At 36.7% G+C, this 17,202-nt stretch overlaps 1 protein-coding gene across 6 annotated transcripts in view; it reads left to right on the top strand.

The window, feature by feature from the left end:
• Positions 1-473: 473 nt before the first annotated feature.
• The window catches only part of LOC107842388, a 41,073-nt gene continuing 24,344 nt past the window's right edge, over positions 474-17,202 (top strand). For 2 of the 6 annotated variants that reach the window (XR_007045148.1, XM_016686203.2), the window contains exons 1-11: positions 479-921; positions 2,575-3,114; positions 4,255-5,451; positions 5,558-5,885; positions 6,266-6,521; positions 6,604-6,820; positions 7,650-8,002; positions 8,090-8,629; positions 9,884-11,078; positions 12,024-12,365; positions 12,492-12,729. Coding sequence is in view for 5 of the 6 variants with exons in the window: in XM_016686203.2 (XP_016541689.2) it covers positions 805-921; positions 2,575-3,114; positions 4,255-5,451; positions 5,558-5,885; positions 6,266-6,521; positions 6,604-6,820; positions 7,650-8,002; positions 8,090-8,629; positions 9,884-11,078; positions 12,024-12,365; positions 12,492-12,729 (5,323 nt within the window). In the remaining variant the exon portion in view is untranslated. Of the gene's footprint in view, positions 922-2,574; positions 3,115-4,254; positions 5,452-5,557; positions 5,886-6,265; positions 6,522-6,603; positions 6,821-7,649; positions 8,003-8,089; positions 8,630-9,883; positions 11,079-12,023; positions 12,366-12,491; positions 12,730-17,202 lie in introns of all 6 variants that reach the window. The other 4 variants (XM_016686206.2, XM_047397085.1, XM_016686204.2 and 1 more) reach the window with 4 other exon arrangements.

The raw sequence follows: 17,202 nt of genomic DNA, 5'->3' as shown, positions 1-17,202 counted from the left end.
TAATTGCTTATTTTTCAAATTAATTTTAAAAATAATAGCCATTAATTAATTAAAATATTATGATAAAACAATTATATTAATATTTGTTTTCTTAATGTGGTGACAAGTCGAGATGAGAAGTCAAAGTGAAGGGATGCGTAGCATGTGAATAAATCCATTTGATTATGAATTTTTTTTTTTTTTTTAAGTTAAAGTTGAAGTTGTACTTGATTATGAATATAAATTAAATTTTTTTGTAAAATTTTGTGAGAGATGTATAAGTGAATAAAGTGAAAACAAGTAAAAACTTATTTTCACTTTTTAAAATAATTTATTTGGAGTTGGAAATTCATGGACTAACCAAATGTATTTTTACTTTTTTTTTATTAAAATAAAATAATTTTTCATAAAAAAATAATAATTTATATGGCTACTTAAATCATGACTGTGGTCTCGGTCTGTCGGAACGACTTTTAGTCCACGAATCAAAAGACTAAAAGTTGGTTCATAGAAACTTCTTTCCTTGAAAGATGAAAAGACGGCCCCTTTAGTTTCCCAATAACGTACACACATCTAGCTAGCACCTTTTCTCTTTGTCGTACAAAGAGTCCTGTTTTCTTTGCTGTATTCCTAGCTTTTTACTGGCACGTACATATTATTGATGTATCTTGTTTTATTATTTACTTCATAATGAAGTAATCCATCTTTGCTTGTCCTTTTAGTATTTGTATTTGGGTACAAAATTTAATTTCATGCTTTTCCTGCATGCAGCAGTTTGGAGTGAAGTGACATTTATATATTGTGTATATTTTTGGTGATCAGAGGATGGAAGGAAGTTGTAGTTCTAGGAAAAAGAGAGGAGGACCAAAAGATGACTTCATTGATTTGGTCTTCTCTTGGTCTATCCATGATATTCTTGATGACACTCTATATCAAAATCAGGTACTTACATTTTTTCATGTCTTTTTGGATACTCTACTTATTTTGGCTTTTGTGTTTATTTCACTAAAGAGTGACAGAGAGAATGTTTTGTTTTTGATTTCCACTTTATTGACTGTATATTATATTACTGTTAGGATCCAATGATCTAAAAGTTTTGTGCATTTTGGTATCCTATGTAGTGATTGGGAACCTTAATTGTCAAAATTATTGAAAATGCTGCATGTTTGGTGTTTTGCATTACTTGAGCTGAGGGTTTTGTGAAAACAACGTCTCTAGTTTCTTGTTGTAAAGGTAAGTCTGTGTATACTTTATCCCGACCTCACTTGTGGGATTATATTAGGTATGTTGTAGTTGTTGTTTGATGTTTTGCACAATAATATTTTGTTTTCAATTTTGAAAGAAGGATTTTCCCTACGTGTTATAAATCTCTTATGAAGTTGCATTCATATCTAATTTCTTTGTACTCTGAAGGCATCTTTTTCCCTATGACTTTCTTTATCTTTGATAGTTTTGTTACACATGCAATGATTTGCTGAAAAGAAAGGATAGAGAGAAATATCATTCAAGATGTGTAAGAACTGAATATTTCTTCATTATTTTTTCTCGAAGGGTGTGCTTGGTAAGAAGGAAAATGTTTTCCACGGAGATATGTTTTTGGTATTTTTTTTTTCTGAGAAATAAGTGGCCTTTTACTTATTTTATGATGTTTGGTATATTTGTAGAAATAGTGTTTCAAAAGTGTTTGTATATAATCTAGGCATACACCATGGAGAATGGAGGTAAGGTGTGGGGGTGGTGGCCACGGGGCCATGGAGGGTGGGTGTGTGGGGTAAGTTGTGTGTGGAGGAGACCATTAGTGTGGAATGCCACTTACGGAACTTATTTTCCTATTTCCACTAAGGAAGTCGTTTTCCTCTTTTTTAAGTAACTTGTTTATCTAGAGAAAATGTTTTTCCAAAAATATCACTAAACAATCTTTATAGAATTAGAAAAAAAAATCTAAGATCTAAGAACTGAATACTGTTCTTATCTATTTTCTTGATTATCTTCCTATAAGGGTGTGTTTGGTATGAAGTACAATATTCTTTGGGACATGTTTTTCCTAGAAATAGGTGATTTTCTTGCTTATTATTTTGTTATGTTTGGTAAGTAAGTAGAAAATATTATTTCAAGAGATTTTGTATATAATCTAGGCAAACAGAAGAGAGGAGATTAGGTGGGGATGGGGGCTATGAAGGGTGGACGTGGTGTAGGTTGTGGGGAGGAAGCAATTAGTGTGGAATGTCAGTTGCGGAACTTGTTTTCCTAGTTCCACTAGGAAGTCATTTTCCATTTTTAAGGAACTTGTTTTTCTAGTGAAAATGTAACCAAGCTTGAAAAAATTGAAAAACTGTTTCTCCATACCTAGCACACCCTGAATGTTTCTAACTCTTAAAGTTCCCTTTCCGCTTTGAAAGATTTGATTGCTGTGGATCTTTGAAGGAAAAATAAGTTGCTTTTTCATGCCCATGTAAGTAGTATATTTGTCAAAGCATCTTGGCCTTAAAGAAGATATCTATTATTGCTACCAACTATATAATGGAATGCATGGCTCCCACAGTGCCAAAATGAGTTACTTGTTTCTTATTTAATTGAAAGTTTCCTTTTTTGCAGGTGGAGAAGATTCCAGAATCGTTTGAGTCAGTGGATCATTACCTTGGGTCATTTGCTTTCCCTTTACTCGAAGAAACACGAGCAGATATTGCTGCGTCTTTGGAAGTCATAGACAAAGCACCTTTTGGTGAATTGATCTCCTTTGATGAGAAACCACCCGGATCACTATGTTTCAATGTTAAGGTTGACTATTGGAGGAATTTAGTTGGTGATGGAAAGGAGCGTTATCGAACTTTGCCTGGAGATATTGTCATTATCTCAGATGCTAAACCAGAAACTCCTTCTGACTTGCAACGACTCGGATGGAATTGGACATTTGCATCTGTAACTAGCATTAATGACGATGAGAATGATGATTTAAATGCATCCACTAGTTTCAAAGTCAAAGTTACTAGAGATATTGAGATTTCTCAGGGAGCGCAAAAATCCTTTTATATAGTGTTTTTGGTAAATATGCTACCGAATAAGAGAATATGGCGTGCACTGGGAATGAGAAAGAATTTGAACATCCTTGAGAATGTTCTGTTTAGTGGGCATGAGGTAAGTAATCATGCTGATTTACTTCCTCTTAGAAGCATCATCCGGAGACTCCCGGCCTTTTTGTGTATTTAGTATATTCATAATCAACAACAAATGTAATATCCCTGATTTTGGTTTATATTGCTTGTATTCTTCAAATGCTGCTGGGTTTGTGTTCGATCTTCCAAGGGTAGTGCATTCTCAAGGATCTAGCATGGGCGTGGCAACTTTTTTAGAGAGTCCGAGCAACATAGGTTCTTATATTTGGCTGCAATAATAAAGTACCTTACATTTGTACTCGTTAAATGCCTCTTTGGTGTGAAGTGATTAATGAGATTACATTTCAAGTTAGCATGTGATGGCCTTGTTGCTCAAACGTGACAGGAATAATACATAATAGAGAAGACGTTAGCATTCTTTTTAGAAATGAAAGACAAATTTGGCAGCGTATGAGTGTTTGACAAAGTTACGTGTTGCTTGTGATGACATTACTGTAATGCTAAGTAATATTATACTTCTTCGATTTACAACAGTTGTATGATATCATATCTTCGATGTTTCATCTTTTTATTGATGGTTAGATACAAATTTGTGTTTTGGTCTGAGAAATATTCTATACCAAGACCTTTTTAGTGTATAGATTGATTGGTTTCTTGGGTCGGAAATGACTGACCTTTCTTGGATTTCTCCTCTTTCTAAACCTTTACTCTTTATTTTAGAAAATATGCACTCTTAAACAATGAAAAACAATGCTCTATGTGCTCTTAAGCAGTTCAAAACAGTATGTACTTTACTGTATGCGTACTCGCTGAGATAGTCACCTCTCCGGTTTATCCATCGAATATACATAACCTAGTACTCCCCCCCACAGTTGTCTAAGCCACCACGATATTGACACAGAACTCTACTACTCATTGTATGGTTTTGATAACTTAATATCTGTACTTTTTTTTCGGACCTTAAAAAGAAAAACTATGTGTTCCTTATCAATCTTGGGAAAAAAAACTGAAACATGCTCTTTTTTCTAAGTGCAGCCTTGAAGGCCGTTTTCTTCCCTTATTGCGTACATACGGTTTTGGACTGTATGTTTGTATTTTCCTATTTCAACATCTGTTTCACTTGGTTCATTTTGAGAATGAAAAGGCATTTGTTTGTCTGCAGAAACAGGGTGAGGGTAAACATGACGTTTGTTCTACATCTATTAATGATGCGTCAGCTGGAGAATTTGTTAGCAATCTGTTGTCTAAGCTGAATGATTCCCAGGCTAATGCAATCTTGACCTCTCTTGATTCATTGAAGTGTCACCACGAGCCTTCAGTTGAACTCATATGGGGACCACCTGGTACAGGAAAGACTAAGACAACGAGTGTCATGCTCTTCATTCTATTGAAAATGAAGTATAGAACTCTAACTTGTGCCCCAACAAATGTTGCATTAACACAAGTAGCTTCACGGCTGATTAAACTGATCAGGGAGTCATCTGAAAATCCTGCTGCTGAAATGGATATTGTTTGTCCTCTGGGTGACATTCTCTTGTTTGGGAATAAGGACCGGCTAAAAGTTGGTGAAGATATTGAGGATATTTACCTTGATTATCGTGTTGATAGGCTGGTGGAGTGTTTGGGACCAGTGACTGGTTGGAAACACTATATAAGTTCCACATGCGGGTTTCTTGAAGATTGTGTTTCTGAGTACGACATATATGTTGAGAATGAGTTGATCAAACTGAAGGAACTTACAGATCAAGAAGAAGCTCGGAACGAAAAAGAAAAAATCCGCTCATTGATTGATTTCGCTAGATCCCGGTTCAAGTCTACCGCTTCATCTCTGAGAAGATGCATGATTGTATTCTGTACTCATCTACCTTTGTGTTTTATTCGGGAAGAGAATTTTGACAAAATGGTACGCCTTATCTCCCTACTTGATTGTTTGGAGGGAATGCTATTTCAAGAGAATGTTGGATCTCAAGAATTGAAGGAGCTCTTTGCATGTCAACAAGCAATCGAGGTCTCTTCCGACACATATGTTGGTGAGTTGTCCTTACCTTGTTTAAGAAGCCAGTGCCTTGTTGTTCTTAAAGATGTTTGCCAATCTCTCAGAGAACTGAGTCTCCCTAGAGCAATGAGTAAGGAGTTGATTAGTGAGTTCTGTATACAAAAGGCTTCCTTGGTATTCTGCACTGCTTCTAGTTCGTATAAGCTTCATTCTCTGGATATGAAGCCATTTGACTTATTAGTCGTTGATGAAGCCGCGCAATTGAAGGAGTGTGAATCTGTCATACCCTTTCAACTTCCAGATCTGAGGCATACTGTTTTGGTGGGCGATGAGTGTCAACTGCCCGCAGCAGTTAAGAGTCAAGTAAGTTTGCTGCCTTTTCGTGCATTCAGTTTAAAAGGAATTGCAAGTGCTACTGATATCTTGTCCACAATATTTTTCCTTACACAAATCTGTTACTCTTAAACAGGTTTCTGAAAATGCTGGCTTTGGAAGGAGCCTTTTTGAAAGACTCACTTTGCTCGGTCATTCTAAACACTTGCTTAACATACAGTACCGGATGCATCCATCAATTAGCGAATTTCCAAATTCAACTTTCTACAGTAAGCAAATTCGTGATGCCCCTGATGTAAAGCATAAAACGTATGAGAAAAGATATCTTCCAGGAAGGTGTTTTGGCCCATATTCCTTTATAAATGTTCCATTGGGGAAAGAAGAAATGGATGATGTTGGACATAGTCGAAGAAATGTGGTTGAGGTGGCTTTAGTGATGAAGATAGTGCATAACTTGTTTAAAGGTATACTCTTATTATGAAAACCTTCAATCTTTTGTTAGAAATTTTCCTGAAATTCTCGTCTTTTTTGCCTTAATAATCTCATGATCTGCAATGATTGTGCAAGAATCTTTAATGAAGAACACCAAATGACCCAAGGTTTATGCTTGGGCTGTGTCCTTAAGTCTTTCAGGACAAAATCTCCACTTGGAAACTTGATTGAATGATACACACAACTTTATTTGTGTTTCCTTGTGATGACTGCACTCTTACAAATATTAAGTTGGAGCTTTCTTGATTAATGTTTAAGTGGGTTTGCATAGATGGGAGGTGCTTTGTCGCTTAAACGGCTTTTCCATTTTTTATTTTAGTATTTTTTATCTTCTTGTATGTGCTGTTTCCAGCTTGGAGTGGCTCCAGGACGAAACTCAACATTGGGGTTATATCACCTTATGCTGCACAAGTTTTGGCCATACAAGGTAAACTTGGTCGGAGGTATGATGACCTTGAGGATTTTGAAGTTAAGGTGAAGTCGGTAGATGGATTTCAGGGAGGGGAGGAAGACATCATAATAATATCTACTGTAAGATCTAATTCGGGCGGGTCAATTGGTTTTTTGTCTAGTCTTCAAAGGACTAATGTTGCTTTGACCAGGGCTCGGTATGTATCGATCTTTTTCTATGTTTCACCATTTTTGGATCTTTATTCTTCTAAGCTGGCTCTCAGAGTTTAATTCTTTTAGGCACTGTCTATGGATTCTTGGCAATGAGCGAACATTACTTGAGAGCAAATCTGTCTGGGAAGCATTAGTTCTAGATGCGAAGGATCGTGAGTGCTTCTTTCATGCTGAGGAAGACAATGACATGAAGGCAACAATTTTAGATGTTAAGAAGGAATATGATCAGATGGATGATTTACTTAATGCGGATAGTATTCTGTTCAAATATCAAAGATGGAAGGTACATCTTGTGCTTTAGTTCTCTTGCTTTGTAAAATTTAGAATTGTATCAGACAGTATCACTCACAGAGATATAGTCCAAAGGTGCATTTGGCTTTTCACGTTAATTCTTTTTTTTTAAATATAACGTTGTAGTTTAATATGGCATAGGTCAGTTAATGTCCAACGATAATGAAGTTATGGCTCCATGTACATTCAAACACTTGAGTGTTTGGTCTGCAACACTCCTTTTTTACGTTTCTTGTTATTTTTCTTCTATATCAAAGTCGAGGTAGTCTTTTAGGGCTTATTTCTGTGAAAAGAATACATACTTCTTCTATGTTGCTCAAAGTTATTTATTGCTATGTGAAGAAAGTTAATAGTTGATTTTCATACTCATCCTCAAGTTTTTAACCAAGGATAAAATATTTCATTTTTGAATTGCTATACCTACTTGTATTGTCATAGGTGGCTCAAGTCACTTATTATTGTTTGTTCATGTAGAATGTTGATATATTAATGGGTTATGCATGTTGTCTTTCTTATGGTTCACTTCTGTATTTGGAAAAAATATGTTTCACTTCTAAAGTAGCGTCTTGCATTAGTATTAGGAGGATTCTTCCTCCCGGTGCACCTGTAATTCTATGTTTTATATGTTCTACTTACATCAGCTATGGTCTATGCAAACATCTTTGTCCAGTTTATATTTTTTTGTCTTTTCTTACTGTTGGCTTCAATCATTGAAGGTGTTAAAACTTTGGTCAGTTTTATTTGGCACACTTATGTCCTTTTAGTTCCTGTACATATGAACTTGGCCATCTTGGTGTATTGTCTTCCACATGGTTGCTCAGGTACTTTTCAGTGACAATTTTAGAAAATCATTTGGAAAGCTATCATCCTCCCGCTTGAAGAAGTCTGTGATAAATCTTCTGGTTAAGCTGGCTAGTGGATGGCGTCCCAAGAGAAAGAATGTGAATTCATTTTCTGGGAGCTCATCTCATAGTGTAAAACAATTCAAGGTTGAAGGGAGGTATGCTGTTTGCTCTATTGATATTCAGAAAGAATCTACCTATACTCAGGTGCTGAGGGTTTGGGATATATTGCCCTTGGAGGAGGTTGGAAAGTTGTTGAAACGTCTTGATAACATATGTTCAATGTACACTGATGAGTTCATCAGTCTTTGCAAGGAGAAGTGTCTTGAAGGGTAAACTGGTTCAGTTGTGCTAAGTTTGATTGATGGACTTCAATTGCTTGTTGAAAATTATATTTTAACAGTTCCACTTTTGTACAGGGACTTGGAGGTTCCAAAGATTTGGAAGCTTTCTCGTGATATCTGTCAGTATAAAAGCATAACTAATAGGAACGAATTGGATCATGAATCAACTGGTGCAATTGATGGTAGAAGTCACGTTGAAAATTCAAGAGTCAGTGAAAGCTTGTTATTAATGAAGTTCTACTCATTATCAACTGGTGTTATCAGTCATTTGCTCTCTGATCACCATGGTGAAGCATTAGAGCTCCCTTTCGAAGTTACTAATGAAGAGAGGGAGATAATCCAGTTTAGTAGAAGCAGTTTCATCCTTGGTAGGTCAGGCACAGGAAAAACAACAGTTTTGACCATGAAGCTATTGCAAAAGGAGCAACAACATCACAATTCTGTTGAAGGATTAAATAAAGCAGGGAAGAAAGTAGTAAATCAATGTGAAGGAGAAGTAAATGAGGATTTTCAATGTGTAGGAGAGGCTAGCAGGGAAACCTTGCACCAACTTTTTGTAACAGTTAGTCCGAAACTTTGTTATGCCGTGAAACAGCAGATTTCTCAGTTAAAAAGGTGAGATCTAATCTTGTTTTGGAGAGTTTACTGGGGGTGCTTGCTTTAGTAAATTGCATGTTTGATCCTAGGTGACTAATGAAACCTTGAACAAATGTGGTTTCAGTGTTCTTGTTTTGGGTGCGGGTGGTTTGTTCTAAAATAACAGTGTGTGTTTAAAATTTATTACACATTGAGAAAGGATAATCAGAATTCAGATAGGTTCTCAAATGTGTGACTTAGCGGTCAATGAGGATAGAATAAAGATCAGGAAATGCTAGGTAAATTCCTTGGGCAACAAAGTGAGGTGATCTTTTCCTATCTATATTGGTTGGAGAAGCTGTCAGGTACCTCTATTGGTTGGAAGATGCAAGTTAGGTGCTCAAATAATTAAACTATAAATGATGTTGGTGTTAAATTTTCTTAAATAATCTTCGTTGGATCGTATTTACTAACAATTATGGGCCATTTAGGTATAGCTTTAGGGCTTTGGTCTAGGGGTAAGAGCGCACAAAGTCTGATGTAATCTAGTGGCATATCAGGGGTACACAAAGGCCTGGTCTTTATGTATAAGAAGGGTGGAGAACAGTCCTTTCTCCACCGACTCCACCGAATTTCACTCACTCTGTGCGCCATTGGCCATCGGTGATTTCTAGGTTATTTAAAAAATTGGTAACAATTAGTTATATGCTTGCTTGTTCTGTTTTTGTGTATGTCTAATGAGAGCTGGTCACCATAGCTGTTGATGTTTGAAATGAAGTTCAGTTGATCTATAACATTCTTCCCAAATGAATTGATAAATCTAAGGCCGAAAGATGGACGAACAGTAGTATGACTGAATGAAAAAATGATGTGACCTATGAGCAGCTGTTAGTTCATTTACGCTGTATGAATTCAGCAAATGGTGACAGTTGCTCGTAATATTTCAAGACATATGATTACTCAGTGCCACCTTTTATTTTTTGATGCTATCTTTTATTTTTTGAACATCTTCTGCTACTTTACCTTCCTAAATCTTTTATTGCCAGGAAGAAATTGGCAACCTAGAAAAGTCCTTGTTCTTAACATTTACTAACATGGTATGCATTTCTGAGTTTTCTTCAGATCTATAAACTAGTAACGTAAGATTGCAGGTAGTTAAGGTATTCACATGATAGCAACTCTTTCCATAAATTTGACAATTTAGGAATCAGTTTAAAAGATTTGGTGCTGAGGGAGACGTTTGTTTTCACATTTTTTTGTATGTTGTTTTGGTGTGCATTCTTAAATTTGCAGCTTTGCTTGTGGTGGAAGTTTCGCAGCGGAAAGCAGTTTGCTTGAAATTGATGATTTGGACGGGACGACACAGTTTAGAGATATACCAAACTCGTTTGTTGGCATTCCGTTCATGAAATACCCTCTTGTGATCACATTTCACAAGTTCTTATTGATGCTTGACGGAACCATAGGATCGTCCTACTTTAATAGGTTCCTTTTGAAGTCGGAACTGTTTGAAGATAGAAGTTTGTTGTCAGCTGCGCTGAGATCCTTCATAAGAGAGAAGGAAGTCAACTATGACCGCTTCTGTAGCTTGTATTGGCCTCACTTCAGTACTCAGTTGACCAAAAATCTTGATCATTCAAGGGTGTTTACTGAAATTCTTTCTCATATAAAAGGAGGGTTAAAAGCAGGGGATTTTCATGATGGGAAACTCAGCAAAGAGGCTTATAATTCAATGTCTGAACATCGAGTCTCTTCAATTAGTGCAGAAAAAAGAGAGAGAATATATGGTATTTTTCAGGATTATGAAAAGATGAAGATGGAGAGGGGTGAATATGATATAGCTGATTTAGTTAATGATATTCATAATCGGCTAAAGTATCAGCATCTCGATGGTGACAAGGTAGATTTTGTATATATTGATGAAGTTCAAGATCTCACAATGAGACAGATAGCTTTGTTCAAATATATTTGTAAAAATGTTGAAGAAGGATTTGTTTTCTCTGGTGATACAGCACAAACAATTGCTAGGGGGATAGATTTTAGGTTTGAAGACATTAGGAATCTATTCTATACTGAATTTGTCATGGATTCTAAGGGTGATGGAGTTGTTGGAAGAAACGACAAAGGACTTTTATCTCCTGTGTTTCAGTTGCTTCAAAACTTCCGGACACATGCCGGTGTACTCAAACTAGCACAGAGTGTAATTGATTTGCTTTGTCATTATTTCCCTCACTCGGTTGATTTCTTGAAACCGGAAACAAGTTTAATTTATGGTGAGGCTCCTGTGTTGCTGAAGCCTGGAGCGGATGAAAATGCAATTCTAACCATTTTTGGGAATAGTGGGAGTATTGGAGAAAAGATAATAGGTTTTGGTGCAGAGCAGGTCATCTTAGTGCGGGATGAAACCGCGAGAAAGGAAATCTCTGGATATATTGGAAGTCAAGCACTTGTTTTGACTATTGTTGAATGCAAGGGTTTGGAATTCCAGGCAAGTCCTAAATTTGCTCAATTATTATTCTTGGGATTTCAGTTGTTAGTGTCAATCAATTCTGTTTCTTTTTTGATGATTTTCGACATATTGTTCTGTAGCCTAGCTAGTTTTTAATAAGCCTCTTAACTGCTTCGTGCACATGGGGCATTTACTTCCTTTTGGAAGTACATTTCAAGTATGAAACTAGCTTTACCTCCTGTTGATAGTTTCAAGGGATCCATAACGTGCCTGAACATATACTCTCGCCATTTCATTTTATGTTTCTTAGTTTGATTGAGCTCAAAATTTAAAAAGGTAAGAGACTTTTGAATCTTGTTGTCTTTTAACTCAAGTTGTGTTCTATTAAATTGCTCTTTGACATGCCATGTTGGAATGAAAGAGCTACTAATATAGAAAGTGGTGTTCTTTTAGAAACAATCTACCAAGGAAAGCAAGTAGTATAGATTGAAACATAGGGAGCAATTATTTAGTAGTGGAATAAAATCGAAGTAGGACGCTTAAGTTGATGCTGAGAGAGTTGTTATTTAAAATTGGGATGAGATGGACCAAGCAGAGAGAACAAAAATAGATTCATATAGCCGTTTATTGGCTGGGGATTGAAGTCTACTTGTTAGATTGGTTGGTTAACCTGTTAGATCATGTGCATCAAGGCAAATGAAGAGCGAATGGACCTGGATAGAGTAGTATATTGTGAATGTGTAAAAGAGCTCAAACACTGTAAAATGCTACATTGCTCGAAATCCTCAAAAATGTCAGGTGCGTGTCAGGTTCTCCAATAGCATTGTATTTTTGGATAATCCTACAAGGGTGCGGCATAGAAAGTGAAGAGTTCGAACTACTTAGGAAAAACGTGCTGATTAGATTGCATCCTCTGCTAAGGCTTATTCTCCTTTCTGTTGAATTCTCCTTCATCATCTTATTTCTTTCTTTGATCTTTTGTAGGATGTACTGCTGTATAATTTTTTTGGGTCATCGCCCCTTAGAAATCAGTGGAGAGTGGTGTATGAGTTCATGAAAATACATGGTGTAGAAGTTACATCCTTCCCATCTTTTTGTGAAGAACGACATAGTCTATTGTGTTCTGAACTTAAACAGCTTTATGTTGCTATCACTCGAACAAGGCAAAGGTTATGGATTTGTGAGAGTATAGAAGAATTTTCGAAGCCTATGTTTGATTACTGGAGAAGGTTATGCCTAGTGGAAACAAGGGTTATTGATGATTCACTTGCACAAGCAATGCAAACTTCTAGCACTCCCGAGGAGTGGAAGTCAAGAGGAGTGAAGGTCAAGTTGATATTCTTCATCTTATTTCTATTAACAAACTCGTCTTTCAAATTTCATTCTTGTGTTGCTATATGTTTCTATGAGCATTAATTGGTCCTGATAAAGTGCTTTGATGTTATCATGCAGCTTTTCTGGGAAAAGAACTATGAGATGGCAATCATGTGCTTTGAGAAAGCAGGAGAAAGGAATTGGGAGAAAAGGGCGAAGGCAGCCGGATTCAGGGCAGCTGCTGATCGAATATCTGATTCGAATCCCAAAGAGGCTTGCACATACCTACGCGAGGCGGCTGAAATTTTTGACTCCATTGGAAGGTTTGAGTCGGCAGCGGAATGTTTTTTAGATTTAAAGGAGTATAAACGGGCAGGTAACATTCGGTGTTTACTTTCTCTAGAGTTTCTTCCTTGCTAGGCATTTTCTTTGTAGTATCATTTGTTTACTTTTCTAGTGTTTTTATTATAATATGTTTTTTCATTTTTATTTATCAAATACTTATTAGGGATAAACCCCGCCACAATAATAATATTTCGGTAATAAAAGTAATAAATATTAAAACAATAGTAATACAGTTAATCAACATGAACAACAAGAGTGATAATAACTCCAAGATTTTTATGTGGAAACCAAATAAGGTAAAAAATCACTGGCCGAGAGGAGCAACTGATATCACTATAGTAAAGAATTTTACACTTGTAGTCTGTGCAAAATACTCTGAAGACTGCTACACACTTAAAAGAACTATCTCTCTTTTGATTTTTCCACCTCACTACAAAACTCTCTGTGATGCCTCACTTTTTTTTTTCTCTTCACTCTGTTTTTTGTGTGTCAAACCATGTAGCTGAAGAGCTCCTTTATAGGCAAAAAAACTGTCTCAATAGATGTCATCAATGACATTACAGAAGGTAACATTTTCAAAGTATTACCATGAATACATTTAATTACCAACTTCCAAATCTTCATTTTCAACTTGCAGCCATTACCTTTGAATATTGTTAGCCCATGGGAAGAAAAAACACATTCCATAAAATCATGGAATGATTTTCAAACTTCATTTATGGGGCTGGACCCAACAAATCTCTCCCTCCAGACCCATGCATCTGAAGGAGGTATTCCCATTTTCTCAGAGAGCTGTTCCCCTCCCAAGGGCAGGTTCTTACGCGTTACTCACCCGTTCGCCACTGGAAACACCGTTTCCCGTGTTTCCCGTCCGACTTGCATGTGTTAAGCATGCCGCCAGCGTTCATCCTGAGCCAGGATCGAACTCTCCATGAGATTATTTATATTAATATATTAAATATTGAAATTATTTATTTATATTAAATATTAAAAAATATTAAAATGAAAAAATTCAATGAGCTCTAACAATTCGAACTTGTCTTTTAGCACTACCTTTGTCAGCTATGCTGTAGGATTTTTACTCGTGAATCTTTTTGATCTGGAACAATTCATTTTCCATTTGTTCACTAATCTAATGGTACCTCACATTAATGTGTTTTGTTTTTGCATGGTACATGGAGTTCTTGCTCAAGTCTATTGCACTTTGACTGTCACAATAGACAACGTACTCCATTTGCTGCAATCCAAGTTATTGAAGGAGTCGCTTGAGCCATACCATCTCCTTGCCAGCTTCAGTAGCTGCAACATACTTTTCTTTAGTTGTAGAGAGTGCGACACTTCTGCAACTTCGACTTCCATGATATAGCTTCCCTGAAAGTGTAAACTAATATCTAGTAGTGGATTTTCTGTGATCAAGGTCACCCACCATATCAACATCTGTATAAACCTTCAAGGTTGGAATCAGATCCTCCAAAGCACAAGCAATCTCTTGTGGTACCTCTCTAGTACCTTAGTATCCGCTTGACTGCTTCCCAGTGTTCCTTTCCAGAATTTTCAAGGAACTTGCTAACGATACCAACTGCATGAGCAATATTCGGTCTGGTACACACTATTGCATACATCAAACTCCCAACTACTGAAAATAAGGAATATTGACCATATACTCTTTCTCCACCTTTGTTGTAGGACACATCCTTTGGCTTAACTTCAGATGATCAGCAAGAGGTGTGTTAATAGTTTTAGCACTCTTCATGTTGAAGCGTTCGAGTATACGTTTAATGTTAAACGTACTTAACCTGAGATGGCCTCAACTTTTTGATTTTTCGTTCTCGAACAATCTTCATCCCTAGAATTTGTTATGTTGAGCCTAAGTCCTTCATGCCAAATGACTTAGAAAAATCTCCCTTCAACTTGACAATCAGCTCCTTATTTTATCCTACAATCAACATGTCATCCACATACAATAACAGAATAATAAAATTGTTGTCAAAAAATATTTTGAAGTATACACATGGATCAGAATAAGTCTATGTAAGTTTGACTTTGCATGAATGAATCAAACTTCTTGTACCACTGTCTTGGTGCCTGCTTCAATCCATAAAGACTTGTTCATTTTACAGACCATGTGTTTCTTTCGAGCAGCTTCAAATCCTTCAGGTTGTTCCATATAGATATCTTCTTCTAAATCTCCGTGAAGAAATGCGATTTTCACATCCAACTGCTCCACTTCAAGATCTAGGCTAGCCACTAAGCTCAAAATAATTCGAATAGAAGTCATTTTGACAATGGGTGAGAAAATTCAATCAAAACCAATACCTTTCTTCTGTTCAAAGCCACCAATCATGCTTTGTATTTGACCAACTTGTTGTTTCCAGTTTTCTTGAGTTTAAAAACCATTTGCACGTAAGCGATCTTTTACCTTTTGGAAGTTCAACCAATTTGTATGTGCCATTTTTTGCAGGGATTCCCTCTTTCTTGCATGAATTTCATCCACTTGTTCTTTTCTAGATGGAATAACACCTCCTTTAGACTTTCTGGCTCCCCCTCATCAGGACATACTCTGAGGAAGGGTACTTGGATGACTCTACCCTTTGCCTTTGTGATCTTCTCAGAGGTTAAGATTCTTTTTTTTTCCTTAAGTGTAGGGTACTCCACCTGTTCAGCATAATCACCAAGTTGATCTCCCTGCTCGACAATCTCATCAGGTTGCTCCCCTGCTCAGTAACCTCATCGATTTTACTTTCTGCACTTCTGCGATGGTCAAAAGTAAAAGGAATGGTAATAACATTAGGGACGACACCATTCTATTTCTTGACCTTCCTTCTCTAACAAATCATCAACAATTTCGAATTCACTTACTCGAAAGACTACATCTCTACTTCTGAAGACCTTCTTTACAGGATCCTACAATTTGTACCTAAACTCTTTATCTCCATATCCAATGAATATGCAAGGGACTGATTTATCATCCAGCTTTGTTCTCTTTTTTGCTCTTTCGGTACATGTGCAGAAGCTCTGCAATCTAACACCTTTAGATGTAAGTATGACACCTCTTTATTGGTCCAAACTCTCTTTGGAATATCAAACTCCAATGGAACTGATGGACTATGATTGATTAAGTAACAGGCCATCTGAACTGCTTCACCCTAGAATGACTTACGCAGTTTAGCCATTCTGACATGCTTCTTGCCTTCTCAACAATGGTGCGATTCGTCCGCTCAGCTACACCGTTGTGTTGTGGGGTCTTCTCATGTCAGAATCCATGACTTGAACAATACTCTTCAAATTCCCTTGAAGTGTACTCACCTCCATTGTTAGTGCGAAAACATTTTGGCGTTTGACCCGTCTCCTTTTCCACCAGAGGATGAAACTTTTGGAATACTTGAAATACCTGATCTTTGGTCATCAATAAAAGTAACAAAATGTTTGTTACCGCCTATTGATTCTACTTTCATTTGACCATAAATATCAGAATATTCAAGATCAAGTATATTCAATTTTCTATCAGACGATTTCTGAAATAAGACTATGCTGCTTACCAAATAAATAGTAGTCACATGATTTTGCAATCGTACCTTTGGCAAAAGAGATGAGTGATTTCTTAGCTCGAATCTCCAATCCTTTCTCGCTCATATGATCCATTCTTTTGTGCCACATATCTGCAGAAATCTCTTGTCAAACCGCGTTTAATTAACCTTGACATATTTCTACATTTGTCCTGGCAAATCCTTTGCAATCACCAATGCTCCCTTAGTGAGTCTCCATTTTTGCTTTCCCGAGATCAAGTTCAACCGCAAATCAGGTACATGGTGCACATCTTTTAGAACCAATGTGCATCCGACATTTGTCTAAATAAAAGTGTCTCCAATCCCCGCAATCTTTGAGTAACTTGTATTACCCATTTTCACAATGCCGAAATCATCTGCTACATATTCGCAGAAAATATCTCTTACCGGTGTAGCATGATAGATGCTGCTGTATCAACCGCCCATTTCGACTCTGAACCTGCAAAGTGCATGCACGCTCTTCTTCATTTATAAAAGAACAACATTATCATTGTTTTGCACGGTGGCAGTTTTGTTGTCGTCATTCTTCTGGCCACTACTTTCACCTTTACTTCTTTTTAGATTTGGACAATCTTTTTTGAAGTGACTTGGTTCATCTCATTTGTAGCAATTTCTGGCTCTTGATTTAGATCGGACCTAGGACTTTCCACAACCTCCGGATCTACCATAGCTACTTGAACTCCTTTGGTGACGTCTGCCTCTACTTTCTGTGATGAGAGTCTGTCAGTCAGGCTTCTTTCTCATCTTTTCATTAAGTAGTAGAGCTGATGTGACATCTTTCAGCTCAATAGAGTCCTTACCATGTAAAGTGGTTGTTACTAATATATCATAAGAAGATGGCAACGAGTTCAGGAGTATGATGGCTTTTTCTTTCTCCTCGTTCTTTACTCCGAGGTTAGCTAGCGTCGTGATTAGTCCATTAAAAGCACATTTAAATA

This window comes from Capsicum annuum, chromosome 9 (assembly GCF_002878395.1).
Source record: "Capsicum annuum cultivar UCD-10X-F1 chromosome 9, UCD10Xv1.1, whole genome shotgun sequence".
NCBI classification, from domain to species: Eukaryota; Viridiplantae; Streptophyta; class Magnoliopsida; order Solanales; family Solanaceae; genus Capsicum; species Capsicum annuum.
Note: the sequence above shows the minus strand (reverse complement) of the source record. Positions and strands in the feature narration are given on the sequence as shown.